Source organism: Thunnus albacares, chromosome 17 (genome assembly GCF_914725855.1).
Source record: "Thunnus albacares chromosome 17, fThuAlb1.1, whole genome shotgun sequence".
In the NCBI taxonomy this organism is placed as follows: domain Eukaryota; kingdom Metazoa; phylum Chordata; class Actinopteri; order Scombriformes; family Scombridae; genus Thunnus; species Thunnus albacares.
Window position 1 is genome coordinate 13,932,552 of NC_058122.1, and position 17,857 is coordinate 13,950,408.

Sequence of the window (17,857 nt, forward strand, 5' to 3'; positions counted from 1 at the left end):
TAAACACTTACTCCTTAAATATTTTCACAACCTCAAAGAAGACTTCTCTAAAGATAAATAAAAGGCAACAGCTGTTCTTGTGACAGTATTTCTCTGTCTTCAGAGTGAAATTTACAATGAAATAAACACAATCAATAAGGTAATTCCATCACTAGTGGGGCACCTCCAATAGAAAAAAAATCCTTTCCTTCAACAGTGTTCGGATGTGCATAAATTAACTATGTAAACCAATGACAGCTGTTCAACAGGCTGCCAGTCTGATGTATCACTATGACCTGTGCATTCATCAGTATGTAAACAGCCCCTCCCCGCTCTGTCTTTCAACATCTTGCCTGCCCCACCTCGCCTTATGGTGAGACTGGCTCTTTCACTCAGCGCAATTCAAACAGCTCAGCAGATAAAGGCCATCAGATCATTGAAGAAAGGGCAGGAGGAAAGGAAATGAGAACACGTGGGGGTGATGGGCAAAGGCTTGGATAAGAGGAGAGGGGAGAAAATGTATAAAAGGAGACATATAGTGAGACAGGAAAAGGTATGCTTGAGCACTGGATATGGCAAGAAACAGACATATGGGAGAGAGAGAATTAGGGGTGATGTGATGGCTGAGGGTAAGAAAAGTCAAGCGCATTACTCAGAAAGACGCAGAATTTAAAGTAAACCACCCACTAAAAGGACCTGCGCAGGACTGAATGCCCAACATATCTGACCTAAGTCCCTTTTTATCTTGCAAAACGAACAACTTCACCTGAAAAACGTCAGCAGGTGTGGTAAAGATTCAAATACCTGACAGACTGGTTTGTTTGTAGGGCACAGAAGTAGTGAGTCATTAACATAACTAAACTTGACTAATGAAATCATAACGAATGTGATGTCATTACATGTTACTGATTGTACACATTCGCTACAGTGACATCACAGGGATCAACCGTCTTTTTCTACCAGCAGTTCATGCTCATTTGTTTATTGTTGCCATGGTCTGTACACAATGTTGCCGGGCAACAGGTGTGCTCAATTGAGCAAGGTGTGAGGGCAATAATGTGTCATGATGTAGATATCACACTAGAAGCAATCCGTCGCCATTAGCTAACAAAACCAAACCTACGGTGGATAAACCCACACAATACAGACATGCTGCCTACAGCCCTGTTTACCCAGGCAGTAAATGAGTCTGGAGTCGTGGCTGGACACACTGAGCTTTGTGAAGCAGAATTGCAGTCACTAGTACAGGGTTGATAACTGCTGCCTAAAACACAAAAAGGAAGCATATGGCAATTCAGCAAACTTAAATGAGAAGTAAAGTATTTCTTTTTAGTACTGGAGCCATATGCAAATACGAAAGTGCAAAGACTTTTATGATCAGAAATTCAGTTTAACATGCTGCTAATATAATGGTGCAGCTTTAAGACAGTTATGAGAAAGACAGCAGAACACCTACACTATGAGCAGGCTTTTTTTTTTTTTAGGCTTTGTAGTTCATGTCATAGTGTCAGTATGTCCTGTTTGAACAAGACAGCTGAGTGATTTAAATCACATCTCCTTTGCCTCTGGTGAGGTGTAAATTATGCAAGCAAACATGTCATGTTCTCCTACTCCGTCCTATAGAACAGCAAGTGTGACAAAGACAGGGGAAAAATGCTACTGTTCTTTATTTTCTTTCATAATCTATGATGTAGAGATTGGTGTGTCATGCACATCTATATGTGTTTGTATAAAGAAGACTCAGCCTTGTTATTTTGAATGAATTCTATGTACAATGATCACTTAATTGCAACTGATTTAACATAAAAAAAGTGTTATCAAGCTCCATTCTTGAGCCATGAGCTCTGTGACTACTGTGGAGCAGAGATAAAGTAGAGGAAATAAAGTTAAATACTGTAGGAGGACATGTTCTGCGAGCGAAATAGAACTGAATGTGTTCAAAATATAGAAAAGGAAAAAAATGAAAAAACCTCCCTTTTTTTGAACTGATTTTGAAAACAACATTTTGCTGGTAGCATGCAAAGCGGCCCACAGTTCTTCCACTGTTTTGACTGACTGTGGGCAAAATAATCCTGGCATCGCCGACAGCCACCTGACACACCATGCAAACATGCTTGGGTTATGTAAAGTGGGCCTGATGCCATTTGAACAGGCCAGGATGCATCAAAGGACGGCGTATGTGTGTGTTGTTTTTGTGTATGTGTGTGTGTGTGTGTGTGTCTATGGAGCGTCTGCAAAGCCCTTTCTGCTGTAAAAAGGACAAGGGTGGATGAGATTAAATTCCCTGCGTGCAACAAAATGCTGCACAGTCATAGTGTCTCATAGGCTTAGGCTAACAGTTGTGGGGGTTTTTGTCAAAAATCTTTGAGGAAAACCAACAATATATGTTAGTTTCCAGCATCATTAAGACTTTGTTTCACCTCAAACACAGTAAGGTCTGACCAGAGAAGGAAACAAGTCAGATATCTAGGTGCTTGAATGAAAAACTGCTGACATTTGAACTCTGGCAGAGGAGGAGGACAAGGAGGGAGACTAAAGGAATTAAAGGAAGACGGTAGGAGGACGACGTGCACTGGTCCTCCAATGCCTCTCAAGAGTATCTGGTTTCTGGTTGGCTACGCGTCACTGGAGCTCAGGTTTCTGACAGGGCAGCTTCACTACGTCCACGAGCAGGCTCAGAAGCAAGATGACTTTCTGTTCTTTGAAGAAATTCATTCTCATTATCATTCTTTAAACAGAGTCTTGTAATCTTGCAATTCTGACAGCATTCAGCGTCAGACGTCCTGCTTGATAATAGCGGTGTGTATAGTTCAGAATCTAGTTGCAATGCATTCAGCTTTACAGGCTGAGATCATTAGATTAGATGAGACTGTTTGTGGTGTGTATTTAATCACCTCCTGCTCCACATAATCCCTCATAATGACTCAGACTAAACTGAGCTGTCATGAGACCAGAGTGTCTCGCTCTCTCTCTCTCTGTCTGTCTCTGTCATACAGGGATTAGCAGGTACTGGAGTGTGTCCACAGGTCAGGGGTGAGTGTGACTCAGCCTGGACATCATGACTCCACCCTACACAAATCATGTATCATTTTCTGCTTATTTTTAAAAGGGGGGCTTTCTCTGTTTATTTGTGTGCAGCACTTTGTAGTTTATTGTTTTATTAATTAGACTCCAGAAATAGTCAGCAATTTGTTTGTGCCCCTCCTCTCATTTCCTCTTCACTTCCTATTACAGGAAACATATTCCAGGCTGTACTCACCACAAAAAGACCTGGATTACTGTAAACTGTTCTGATTATTATCCTCTTACAGCACAAACCAACATCCTTTGATGCATGCAGATATAAAATCCAGGTGGAAATGAGTTCAAACCGAGCTGCCTCATTTAAACAATTTGGGTGTTTTTTAAAGTTGAAATCCAACAGTATTGAGTCTTTTCATTACTTAATATTTTAAAACAGAGCACTATGTCACGATGTGCCAGTCTGTTTTCCAGAGCCTGATGGAGAAAGTGCCTCAACTGCACACTCAGAGTGTATTTTATAACCTCCAGATGGCAAATCACTGAGTGTCATGTTATTATGTTTACTCTCCACAATGTGGAAAATACAGGCTGTCTTAAAATACAGGCGAACACACAGTCACATCCTCAACATGTGCACAACACTATTTATTAAAATGATAAAGCACCCAAAACAGGATCAAACCCCTATCAACAACCTGTAAAATTAGACAAAACTGACTGTTAAAGTATCAAAACTTTTCAAACCACTTACAAACACACAAACTTTCCACTATTAGAATCCATTGTAACTTACATGAATTCAAGCTGACCTCGCCTGCAGTTCTACATTAAGGAGCAAACATACTTTTTTTAAACACTTGTCAAGTTTGCACAGGGTGAATGTTATTATTATTTGGGGTTTAGTACCACTTTAAGTGTACCAGGAGACCGACACCAGTAAAACACCAGGTGGCACTTCCTACTGTGCTGCTGAATTGAATTAGCAGTTTTTCTGTTGATCGGCAGGGGAGTTGAGAATCATACAGTGGTTAAATCAACGTGTGCCACTAGTGGCAATGAGTTAAGACGCCAGACATTTTTGGACTGCAAATTAGCTTGTGGGAACTGAAGCCTGGGGAGTTGACTAGAAACAAACAGAGGACCAAACAAACCCTGCTCCACAGTATATCTCTAAGCTTATCACACATAGCGTAGTACTTCCATCACAAACATCACGTCGGCAGTAATCAAAGTATAGCAGCTGCTGTGGTCAAGCTACAGTGCTCCTGGTTTATGTATCTCAGTGATAAAGGAGAACATTAGACAGAATAAAGTTTAACTTCATTTTGTTTACTTTCTTCCTACAAAAACAATACAATTTGCTCAACATTCAGCAGAGTCAAGGCCACATCTGCACCAGTGACTGGCTGGAGGTTTTTTTCATATTTTGTAGATTACATTTAAGGCTTTGCATGAATTGTCCGCTTGATGTTTTTTCTAGACTTTTGAATCCTTATCAGGCATCCCCAGACCCCCACTGCAGGTTTTCTGAATAAAGGTGACCAAGTGTTTTTAGAAATAAACTTATCACTCAGGCTATTTATGTTACCTTGCTTTATCTTGTGATTAAGCTGTTTGCCTCCTTGATCTTTAGCTTGAAGTCTCTCTCCACTCAATAAAGGTTTTTCTACAGTTGGATATTTGAGCCACACTATGCAGAATGATGTATGTGCAGAGTTTGTTTTCATGTTCATCTATTGAAAGTGCAAAGTGTCTCTCTGCTAATGTAAAATCTAATTTTAAGGGGCAGGGACTTACAGGCATGATTTGTGACATCACAACTAGTTTGGAAGATTCCACTCCAGAATGCAACTTACACCAGTGTGATGTGGAAACCTGAATCCTCCAGTACACAAACACTGAGACTGGACTTTACAGTGAAGTAGGAGACATCGTGTGTCCAGCACTTAAGCTTCTGAGATGAGGGAAGAAGAGTAGATGCCACTTTCAGGATTTTAATGAGGTACATACATTTTTGTGGAAAAAACATATCAGACACTGATCATATCTGATTATAATTGGCCTTTCTCTCTCTCTCTCATAAGGAGTTAACACAAGTATGCTTTAGTAAGCGTGCGCACACACTCACACATACACCAAAACACACAAACCCTCATTACATTATTTTATTTATTTTATGTCTTTGCTGGATTTATGCCTACTTTATGTTTGCTTTTTGATTCTATGGTTGCTTGTTTGCTTATTTTTGTGGATCACATGACTTTTGTATTTGCTTATAATGCATAATGAGGTGAGATTACTTTCATAAGCCTCTAGGGGTTTTCTAAACCTCACCTGCACAATTTGTTATAGTTGTTTATATATAATTCAAAGCAGAGTATTTTTATGTCTACGTGTCTGGAGGGGATTTTTAAAGAAATGTACCATTTGTCAGTTTTGTTTTTATTGATTGTGAGGCACTGCTTGATAAAAAACCACTACTATCATTAATGTTGACTTTAGAACAGCATTCATATAAATGATTACTTATGTGAAACTGTTAATGTCTGATCTGCAGAACGTACTATTCAGCCAGTACAGGTAAATTGCAGACATGAACTCTAAAGAGGCACCCCTGGAAACCAATAATGAATGCTTCTGACACTCAAGTGAGATAAACAACTATTTGAGAAAGGCAGGAACTCATTCAACAGTCTGCAGATTTCACTAGTTTATCCCATCAGAGAGCCAGAACAGAGGGCAACATGGAAACTTACCTAATTCTCTGGAGACAGGAGACACTGCAGCATTCTCCCCAATCTTAGACATTGCATCAAAATACAACTTTCCCGCCAGGGTCATTGCTGGGAAAATGATAAAATGATTATTAATGTTTATCAAAAAAGTTTGGGAGAAATATAGGTTCCCTACGGTGTGTGGAGGACCATTGGACAATGACCTACAACAAATACAATATTCAGATCTGGCCTTTGAAATCCTTTTTTTTCTGATAGTGGAAATGAGCAAGAAGAATAGCTCAGTGGTGAAAGCCTTTACTCTCCCAGCCAATCTTTAACTTTTTATGTTACAAGCATGTATCTCTCTAAACTCTAAGTTACTGTAAATGTTTATTAAGAGAGTCAAAATGCTCACCGGCCACTGATTTCTCATAGTTCTTGCCGAGGTTGACCAGGTTCCTCAGTCCTGGGTTGAACTGATCCATCACATTCTGAGTGGGTGGAGACGAAAGGAGAGAGACATTTGGTTATATCGTCATTTGAGGTTTTCATTTTTACTGAGTGAGATGACATGTAAATAAGTTAAACCCTGCTGGCTAATCATTAACAGGAGCTATGACCTATGACCTTTAGGAACAAATTCACCTTGCAAGCTATCTTAATTTGCTTGACAGAGGATGTCATAGAAAGACACACAAAGAATAATTGCAATAATTTGAGAAAACCAAGAAGAACATTCACATTGAGTATAATGCATATCAACATGTTTAACACAGCATTGTGAATTTTTAGATGGACAAAACCAACAGGGCTGGTGGTCTCCATTCAAGAAAGCTCCCTGATCAATGTCACAGAGTGGAACTATCATTTATAATCATGTCTTAGACTGAGTACTTATCTATGTAATTATGTAAAGTATTGAGCTATTCTCTCTCTTTTATGCAGTGTCTAACATAGTTGTGACAAATATCTATGAGAGGATAAGGGCTTAGCTTGAGTTCACACCCAAGCTCAGAATGCAGGAAATGATAAAACATCAGTAATCCACCTTAAGTTACACAAGGCAAACAATGTTTCAAGAGCCTTGTAATGATCAACATTCCTGATTCACACCTTTGTCAATAAATGGCATTCAACCTACAGATACTGTCACTCTGATGACAGCATACATAAGAAATGACACCCTGCATCATGCAACTGAGGAGGTTTATTAATATGAATAAGCTATGTAATTTGATTTAGAACATGTATGAATTCAGACTCCATTAGGAGCTGTCATTCTGTCAATGCTAAAAACACTGCACAGTCTCATAATTCAAGAAATATGTACAACTTGACATACTGTTGTATATCAGAATTCATATAAGATGTAAAAACTGAACTCATTGACCTTAAGACATCCTCGGGCACCACAAACAATACAACGTAGCCCTTATTTGTTGCCCTGCTCTTGCAAACACACAGTATTCTGGGCTATTGTTGATTATAGCAGCAGAGGTGATGGCTGCCGAGGAGCTTGCTGTATAATCTTACCGCACAACACACACACACAGCCAGCTAAATTATTAAACCTGGAGTCTTTTTTCCTGCATTTCATCACACCAAGGAGCTGTGGGGGCTGTCCCGAGAGGAGGCCAGTGATAAAAGCTATTCAAGGAGGCTAAATGCTATGAAGAGGGTGAGAAAAAGCAACTGAGTCTCTTTTTTCCCCTCTCAATTCTCTTTATTCACACTCAACCTTCACCGTGCCACCTGTGGAGTGAAGTATGCAGACCTGGCTGACACAGTGTGATAAGCTACATCATTTGGCTTCATTTTGAGTGGATTTTTTTTTTCTTTTAACCCAAATGAATTAACAGCACTCAATGTGAGGCAATTGACCGTTTATTAGAATTGTTTTGGAGGACAGCAATTCACTTACAAAAGCACCCACTTATCTTTATAGAAATAATTACTACATGGCACAGATGCCAGAGTAAACCACCGAGCAGTTCAGATGATGCTGATCAACGAAGGCAGCACTTTAATGAGGAAATGGCACTCCTAGGGTGGGGCTATTTTTTAAGAAATGATCAAAATTCACTGGAAGTCCACTTCTGGTTCTCAGAAAGCACAAACTGTTGATAAACTTGTTTCCACACTGTAGACTGGAAATTGTACTTATACACAGGTAAATGAAAACAAAGGGGGTATTTTAGATAACTCTAACCAGAAGCACAAGACCCTTGAAAAATAACTTGTATACAGAAAAGTGCCTGTGTTGACACTTCATTTTAATATTATCATAATATAGGCTATATTCTGCTACTTTATCAGCCTTAAAGGAAAGTAAATTGAGTCCAGGTGCGTTTGCCCTCCACTGCATCTTTGTCTTTATTGTTAGTGAACAAATCCAGCTACAACCCAAATAAACTTAATGAGTTTTAATTAAAACATAATGAGATTAAATTAAGAACACCTGAGCTGCCAATGTTGGGAACTACAACAGGTTGTTCAACAGTGGACACATGGATCTGTGCCTCAACCTGTATTTTCCCCGTTCTCGTGGGCGCACCTGTTGTGTCCACAGCCTCCTATCACACCAGCAACCCACCTTGTATGTACTTTCAGTGAGCTTGTTCACCTCCTCCGCGCTCCTCGACATGTTTAAGTTAGATCCCTTTCGACGTCCAACAAAGAAAAAAAAAAAGAGAGAAAAAGATAACACCAACGCCAAACGACAAAAAACGGGTCCACTCTCTCCAACAGCCAGAGGGGAAAGTGACCAATCCTACGAACACACAGAATTCCTCATAGCCAGCAGGAGACGCAACACGCACACATATCTACCAAAAAAGATCAAAGTGAGAGAAAGAGAGAGAGGAAAAAAAGGAAAAGTGAGCCCAGTGGAGGAGAGTCCAGCTGTCTGCTGCTGCTGCGCTCTGCGTGTGAACACGAGAAAAGCTGAGCTGTCAAACTTGTGTTGTAGGTGGTTAGTTCACAGGAGGGGAGGAGGCCTGAGGGGGTAGTAAAGTAAGAAAAGGTGGAGAGGCGTCAAGTAGACCGGAATTAAAAATAATTACCGTCTTTTCCGGTTGGCTATTTCAAATTAAATCTATTTTTGGTTGTATTAAACCGCCTGTCAAGTGACCACAATGGGCAACCTGTTGAGGAGATCTTCACACAAAGTGTGAAAATTCGTTCTGTTGGCCTGCTAAGTGTAAAATTCAACGAAAAACATAAATTAGTTGACATATTTTTAATATGTTTTATATGTTTTAGCCCCAAAACAACGAATCTTAAACTAAAGCTGGCGTGCATGACTTTTGTCTCCCCCTTCTGGCAGTGACAGTAATTACAAAAACACCGTTGACACGTGCTTCTACGTCATAGGCTCTACAGTGGCCTACTCCGTCCTATCTTACGGCCTGATAACATTTGGAAAGTCTAGAAGAGCCCCGTGAATATTATTTTATCCCCATTCAAGTTAGCAGAGAGCTACGGAAGCCGGCACAGCTGGCAGAAGTCTCTAGTGCGCCGGCTCTGCCCATAGAGCGTGCGCAGTCTGCATAAATCCGGCCAGCGCGGGAATGTCAAACCCGACACCAGATTGAAATCTCCGGTATACTGTGAAATACAGAGAGATTTGCTAATTTACTGTACATAAATATGGACGATGCGTCTCCACTCAATACCGCTATGCACAAGTGAAGCCCAACTATCTCCTTTACGGGAGCAGCCATCTTGCTTGTTTGACGTCATTTGGAGCAAGAGTTTGCGCAGTAGAGTCGGGACACGCCCCCTCCGCCGTCCCGCCGCCTGACGGAGGTTTGAGGGCAGCTGTCACAGCTGTCAATCATGAAGTCGCACCCCTTCTTAAATCGTTAAATAACCAATTATAAACAAACTTGTCAGAAAAATGAGCACTTGGACAAACATTTGCGTGATACGAAAAACCTAAAATGACAGAGACTATCTTTGGGAAAAATTTATTTGATGTATACTTTGATTGTTTAGTTTTGGCTCATGTCCTAGCCGCTAACATGGAAGGGGCGGGACTTATACTGCAACTAGCCACTAGGAGGCGATCGAGATGTTTTGGCTTACTTCTGGGGAGCTGTCATGACGTGCATATTTGTACACAGTCAATGGATTTACCTGGTGGTGATTATGTAAATTCATTTGGCAAGGGCTTGAATGTAATGACGTTCGTTTAGATGTAAAAGTTCTGCACTGCAAGTTTAAGTGTTAAAACCTATTGAATAAATGACTAATGAGACACCCTCCAACTATTTGCTGCTTTTATCATTATTATATTCTTTCAGTCACCTCTATATGGCCATATATATTTCATATCTGGCTCTGATAGGAAATGATCAAAAAATGACGCCTCGTTTTACGCTTTTATTTTGAAGGCTGTGTTTCAGCATTGTTCTGGGTGTTTCTGAGTGACTTGACAAGCGCTGCAGGCAGGTACAAAAGGTGGACAATAGACTAAATACTGGAGACGGGCGCTCCCTGGAGGCAACTAATCCATCACACAATAAACACACATCAAACCTGTTGAACACACTTTGGAACTGAGGTAAGGTTTAGATGAGTAAAACACACAATTACAAGATATTTGGAAAGTTGTGACTTTCAGTTATACCTGAATTGTCTACAGTGGATGTGATGCTCACAGTGTTTGCATAATGACAGCAGAAATTAACTTTTCCTTTTATTCCTTCATTCTTTCCTTGTTTTACCCCTATCTTTTAAGTAGAACTATATAAATGTGTGTTTACATTCAAAATCTTGAACTAGATTGAAGTTCACTGAAGCCTGCATAACCTAATTTTGATAAGATACCCAACTTCTCACTGATAAACTGAGATAAATTCAGAAACAGCAACCTGAGGCTCATTTTCATCTATTAAAAAGAAACTCACATAAATGCTTTAGATACATTTTCATCTTTATTTCCAACAAATAGCATGCAAAACAATTGTTGTATTTCTGACATAAAAAGTGACAAGTGCCCACTTGTCCTTCTTTGAGTGTCACATTGTTTTATTTGGGTAAGTTTCATGGTTTACCACTAGATGTCCCTCATGGTCAGCTGGTTTTCTCCAAGACTGAGTGAAGCCTTACAACACAAAATCAACATGTATGTACATGAAACACATTCATTAGCATTTTTATGTGTCAATATTAAGGGGTAATTTGAATATTTCTTTGCTATTTCATGAGAGTTGACACAGATCAACATGACACAATATAACCTCACATATTGATCCCACTCTTGCTGTTGTGTGTGGACATCTGGCCAACAAATTCCAAAAAGCAATGGCAAATATCATGAGTATCAGTTGTGAGAGCAAGTATGCCAAGCCTTTGCTTTGTAAATGTCATTTGATGTTAAAACTTTGGATAGCTCCCTGCAGCCACTGATTCCTGCCTACAGGATCTACAAACAGAGCTGAATGTGAAATGACATTGTGCCCTCAGGCCTCTGAACACATGCCACTGCTTTCAGCCCTCAAAATGCTGTATGGTGACAATGTAATTAGTCTCCAAAGCCACTTTGCGAGTAGGTTTCTATTTTTCTCTCTCTTGCTGTTATCTCCTGCATCACGGCTGTTCTGACAACCTCCCACTGAGTTATGTTCCTGCAGACAGGAATCAATACTAAAGGAATATCATGCTAAATAGAGCAAAATGCAGTTATAGCAACATGCAACTATAACCATCACATTTCTGAAGGCTGAAAAGTGATTTCAGTGAAAAGTGACAAGCTTTCACTAACTTATGTGTGCTCAGGTACTCTTTTGGGGTAATAATACAGTATGTTTCTAATATACTTTCTATTTGAGGAGCTTTACATGTAAAGCTCACTAAAGCTCAAAGACAGCATCCAAATAATGTTCAATTAGATTTTGCTGTGCTGTGGACAATGAGACAACAACTGAATGAAGCTTAAATGATACTTAAAGATTGTAGGAGTCAATATTAGAGCAATTTTAATTTCAGTTTAGATCAGTTTCAAAGTTGACCTGTCCCATCGGAAAAAAAATCCATTTTGTAAATTATTTAGCAGAGCTGAATGAAATAGATTTATTAACACCCTGATCTCTCATCATCACCCCTTTTACTTCATCAGTGATTGTGTAAATGAGTCGACCAATAATAAATCCTGTCAAGATGTCAACCACTATGAAGAAATTGGTGTTATTAGCACCAGCTGGAGGCAAAGAAGAGAAAGAGAAAAGAAAAAATAGATATGTTGAAACACTGTATAGTATGTTACTACGCCTTTGAGTAACACAATATACTTAAAATGGTACAGTCTTGTCGTACTGTGTTATAAGTCAATAAATAAAGAGTAATAGTTCTGTTGCAACATTCAGACAGACATTACATCTGCATGATTTACTCAAGTTCTGCATGTGCTGTGCTGTATGCCAGTGTGTCCAAGCTATTTGTGACCTCTCATTCATTGTCTCTGTTGTGTGTGTCCTCTCAAGGACAGCTTCCCATCCGTTGTGACGGATTTGCTAAGTGCAGCAAAGCATTCAAAAACAGCCTCCTTATGCTGTACTAGCAAGGCCACCTCCTTTTCAGACGTGCCATATTTTCCCGGCAGTGCTTCACAGAAGCGATGGGTAGACAATGGAGACGGCTTAAGAATTTGCTTTCCGTCCTTGAAAATGGTACATGATTTTGCAGTCTACAACCTAGCAAGTCTAATCAGCAGTAGCTGTGTGAAAAGAATATTCAGCAAATGTGTTTGATTTAACCCTCATTCTGAGAAGCACATTATTTCTTGTAGAAAATCTTTGATTGATGTCATCCACTCTGATCCCAAAATAGTGTAATGATGGAATAAAACCAAGGAAGATACAAAAATCTTCTCATTATACTCATCTTTGACCAACACCAGAGCCCAGCAGCGTGCAAGAGGACTTTTTTTTCCTGACTAGGCTGCAACGCTGGAGCTCATTACACTCACCAAGTAAGATCATAAATCTAGCCTTAATCTGTTAGGCAAACTGAAGACCTAAAGCCAGACAGCTATTTCTTGTAAACAACATTGTTTTAAAGTAACAGCTTGAGCGGGAAGTTAAAACAGGCTCCTGTTGTGTAAAGTGATGTTTTAATAGAACAACGGCATCAGCTGTAAGACAGATAGTGAATGTCATAGTGAATTTAGCAGAAAAAGAACATCTATCAAAGAGCTTAAATGACACAGTTGCCACAAAATATCCATTAGATGAGCAGTCTTCTCCAGTATTACAGTGTTTGTAGCACAAAACAAGAATAAACAGTATGAGCTGAGCTTTAACAGTCTCATTGTGATGGATACACAAGCTGGGATGTTATCAGCTTTTGCGTTGCTCTGCACCAAATTATTCCCAGAAATATTTTCCAAGTTGACGCAGACATAAGTCTCAGTCTAAAATAAAACTTGAATAGATGCTGTGCAGAAGCCTGGAGGAGATTTGTAATACTTGAGAGAAAAACTTCATATATGAGAACAGATTTTTAAACGAATAGTTTAAAGAGGGTCAAAACGATTTCACTCAGAATCTGAGCTTTATATTTAAAAGCGCTGCAGATAAAATGTCCGTTTTGTGATACCTCATGGGTCGAAGCATATTTCTGAACTAATTCTTATTCTGAAGTGAGAAGAGCAAAGGTCTGATTTTGTATTCTTACAAGGAGAAACCGCTGCGTCACCATCAAGCAGTTCTAAACCGCTGAGTCATCTGGTTCAGGTATTCTCAGTACATAATACTGAGAAAGGCAGGGGCTGATTTGATTTACAGCATGCTTACAAAGAGCGAATAAGTAAGAAGTAACAGGAAGATTGTTGTTACAGAGGCAGTTGCAAGTCACATTCCATTTTTTATCATTTTATTTTCCACTCATTTCCAATCCCAGATATTTAATAATTAATCATTCTCAGAACCAAGGTCTTCGTTGACCTTGTAAATGGGTGAAATAAATTAAGAAAGCATTCAATATGACCCCAGTTCTGGAGGTGAAAATACCTCTGAAACAATTATTTCACAACATAGAATTATGCAACACTTCATCAGCTCAAACATACACAAAAACAGGCCCGGACACCCAAGGGTACACAGCATCAGTGCAGTGCTAGCTCCTGATGATATTGCGGTCAGCGGTGTGTGAAAATTTAATAACATAGTAGATGTCGAGTGCCACATCTCACTGGATCAGCCGTGTCGGGGAAAACTGTGGTCCCCCGCCATGTATGAGCTCTCCACGCTTCACTGACACCACAAAAACATTTACGAACAGTAAACAGAGCAGCTGTGATCCATTCATCTACAATAACTGGTCTTTTTACCCAGCAGAGGACTCGTTTTATACGCTTTCTTTAAAGGCCACTGAAAATTTGAACTGTTGATTTTTAAGACTGGAATCTGGACAAAACTGGTCATCCTGCTTTGAGCTAGAAGTGGAAATCTCAGTAAAAGTCAAGGATGAAATGCACTAATTAGTGATGAATAATACGGAAAATGGCAAACAAACCCCCATGAATGATACATCCCCCTTTGAGTCAGGGGAAAAATGATCACCTTCTTGGTCTAATCAGTATAATTCTGAAAATGCCACAGATCACAAATCAACTTCTTTACCCCAAGAAATAAGAAGACAAAAAGGGCCTGAGTGTGATTCTCGGCACAGCTGCCTGGAGCCTTAGACAGGGTGCAGATTCACATTTAAAGTCGCACGCAGTTTACTATTTTCAAACACACCTCGCTGCCTGGTGGCAACAAGCATTAACATGAACATTGATCCCATAATCATTGTGTTTATGCAGAATTCCGTGTGGAACCAAGACACTTTTGATCACACCAAACATCTCAACGCTGCAAACACTCGTAATGCGGCACTGAGACATCTCGCCCACGAATCTCTGAATGAAACAAGAGCTGTCAATTTTAGCTACAGAGCTCTGCGCTCAGGGACCTTGTTTCAGGGCGTTTGAAGGCTCCTCACACACACAAAAAAACACACGCACATGCACTAATTGCTGTCTCTGTCATCACGATGCCTTCCCTAAATACTCAAGGTTTGTATCTGGGTTAATTACACCTTCCTAATCCCTCTGAATCTACGGCATGCTTCAAATCTGTTTCATGACAGACAAGAGATGCTTTGCGCTGTTTATGTAGGCTAATATCACCAGCCTGCCATTAGATGTGTTGCATTTTTCTCTTTTTGCAAATACAGCACATAATGTAGGGCATAGGCAGCAAAATGCATGATGTCTAATTCATTGCTCAGCAGCATCATCCTACAGAGACAGAATAAAGAATCAGGCAGAGAACGATTGTGCATTGTGTTCACAGAAGGTAAAGCATGTTTAAAAGGTATATTTGTGGACGTGTCTGTGCATTTTTCCTCACCTGATTAAACATGGATGTATAACTTACCATTGAGTGGGTACATATTTACACAAGCTTTCAGCTGAATTGAAACTTTCCTCAAAGGTTACTGTGGAAGGCAGTGGAAATCATGCAATGTCCTGCAATCATGTGCCTACAGTCCTTAAATCCCACGAGAGCACATGAGAGATGTTACAGGGACATGATGGCACAAACTTCATTCATGCGATTAAACTTAATTTCAGAGTTAACATCTTTGACTTTCATTCCATCTGTGTCAGAGCCATAAAACGACACCCATCTTAAGTTCATAAACCACATGTCCATATTCATATCCAGCTGGAAGACACCCGCAGCTGAAAATGCTATTAGTGAGGAAAAGGATGGCTTTAGTTGTCCATACCCTTGTGAGATATGACTTGTAGTACAAGCCTGCTATCAATTATGCAAAAATTTACTGCTGTTGATGTGAGCAACCTTGAAACTCTTGTGAGGCTTTGGCACAACGAGTCAGTCTAAACTCTTGTTGTGATCAATCATGGCCACTGTAACTCAGGTAAACGATGGGCTCCTTGGCACAAACCAAGCGTGCTTAAAGGAACCTGCCACTAAATCTCATCCGACTGTGAATATCAATAGTGTTTTACTGTCCTCCATACAGAATACGTAACTGCATATTATTTAATCGTGTCATCTGCTATTCATGATCAAGGACTGTATTGCGTAGCATATGTAATTTTTCTCCTCTGATTCAGTATATTGCCTCATGCACTTTTATGTTTTTATGTTTTATGTGTCTTATTTTGCAATGCATGCTTGTACACAGAAAACTCCCATTAGCTGTACATCTGTGCATGGCTCAACGTTTAGTTTGAACTATTACAGAGTCCACACAAATCACACAAATCACTGACTAATCCTATCCACCCAGTCACCAATAAGGTTAAACTGTGTTTAAACAGCATCCGTATATACACGTGTATATAATAAACTGCCCACTTTTCCTCTGTTAAGAGCACACGAAGACCTTGTGCATCTGCTTCATCTCTACCCAGCATCCTGTAAGACACGTGGCGTCCGCAGGAGGAACATATGGGTAACGTGACAACGCTGACCTTGAATGAAAGGCTGTTGATCTCGAGCACTCTTATTGTATCATAACGATTCCTTTCACATTACTCTCAGACACACAGCTTATTTTTCATGCTCACGGTTACTCTGTTGATCCTGCGCTCTCCCTCGGTGTCAAAAGCTCAGACAGTGAGCTCAAACTATTGTTTTTTTTTTTCTCCTGACCAATCACTGGAACATGCTCAGCCATGTTCCCCCATCTGTCTCATCAAACTATAGTCTCTTGTCTGTCTTTTGTTCAAAGACTGAAGTAATAAACGAGAGTTTGTTGCTTGATCCGAAGCAGGATGAGCTTATTTTCAGCCAGTGGGAACAGGAAGTCCATATTCATAAATAGTAAGCAGCCACACAGGGTCTATAAATAGAGACTGCAGGATTTATGTCCACAAAAAAAAAAAAAAAAAAAAAAAAAAGGGTTTATGTCCCCAGATCCCTTTCCTGATGAAAGTCACATGATCTGCTAATGTCAGCAAAGAGCGGGGCTTAATCACACCAGCAAGTGTGTGTGCATACATGAATTGGTTGAAGGGAGGGTGGGTTCACCTCTTGGGTAGGAAACATCGGCTGGCGGTGATTTCGTTAGCAGCAATAGAATGATCTAGATAATACATTTATCCACAGCCCCTCTGGGGGAAGGCGAGCCACCAATATCTGATTAGATTCCGCAAAGATAAAAGGATCATGAAGAGTCACATGTCTAGTTTATTACTTGGTGACTTTGGGAGTCTATCCTGTGAATCAACATCAGATAATAAAGTGATGACTAACTGTATTTAATCATCAGTCAAGAAGCACTGATTTGTTTATCGTACTCGTGTTTCTTATCTGAAGTGACTGAGCTGGAAATGAGGTGAGTTTTATTTTCACACCTGCTCAAGTCAGATAATATCTTGTTTCATTTTTTTTTCTCCACCGTAACAAGTTAGAAATTGCTGCTTCCTGTTGCTATTTATATGTTTTTCAGTGCAGTTTTCTCTTCAGATCGACAAATTTAAAAATAGCTCCATGTTCTTTTCAACTCCATTTCAAGGATTTTTTATGACAGATTTTTTATGACCTTGATACGGACAGGTGAACTAACAGTCTAAAAGTGTTGCATTGTAAATTCTGTTACACACAAGTAGGGAGAGACACACATTTTGCCGTTTTACAGTCAATGCTGTTTGTTGCGGGTGAACACAGATGTTTTGGAGAAAATGATAGATCACCTTTAGAGAGTTTTGTAGCTGCAGAGCTTTACTGCTTGTTACAAGACAGACAGACGAGTGTTAAATTTGTAGTCCGCACAGGTGCCTGAAAGCATGAATCAAAGAGACTGAGCGAGAGATTTAAGCTCTCGTCTTTCCAGGCAGAAAATTATATATTACAGCCTATCTTCCAGATTTATTATTGAAGTTTCTCCTGCAGAAATCCTCGATATTGTTACAAATGTAAATGGTCTCTGAGGGAATATGTTATATCCTCAGCCCCTGATGAAACAGAGAACAAAGTGTGACATTAGACAAGACATTAAGAATAGACTCTGCCAGTTAAGCACCTCATATCCTGACAGTGGATCTGTGGAGCTTTGTAATCGGAGCATGAAGAAGTGTCAGATTTGGGTTTTTTTTTATCATGCTTGAAAATATT

At 39.8% G+C, this 17,857-nt stretch overlaps 1 protein-coding gene across 1 annotated transcript in view; it reads right to left on the reverse strand.

Moving 5' to 3' along the window:
• baiap2l1b (BAR/IMD domain containing adaptor protein 2 like 1b) overlaps positions 1 to 9,411 on the reverse strand; it is a 30,680-nt gene extending 21,269 nt beyond the window's left edge. The window contains exons 1-3 of the mRNA XM_044330583.1: positions 8,314 to 9,411; positions 6,136 to 6,211; positions 5,760 to 5,846 (exon numbers count right to left, since the gene is read on the reverse strand). Of these exons, the coding sequence (XP_044186518.1) occupies positions 5,760 to 5,846; positions 6,136 to 6,211; positions 8,314 to 8,364 (214 nt within the window). The 5' untranslated portion in view covers positions 8,365 to 9,411. The remainder of the gene's footprint in view (positions 1 to 5,759; positions 5,847 to 6,135; positions 6,212 to 8,313) is intronic.
• Positions 9,412 to 17,857: the final 8,446 nt, after the last annotated feature.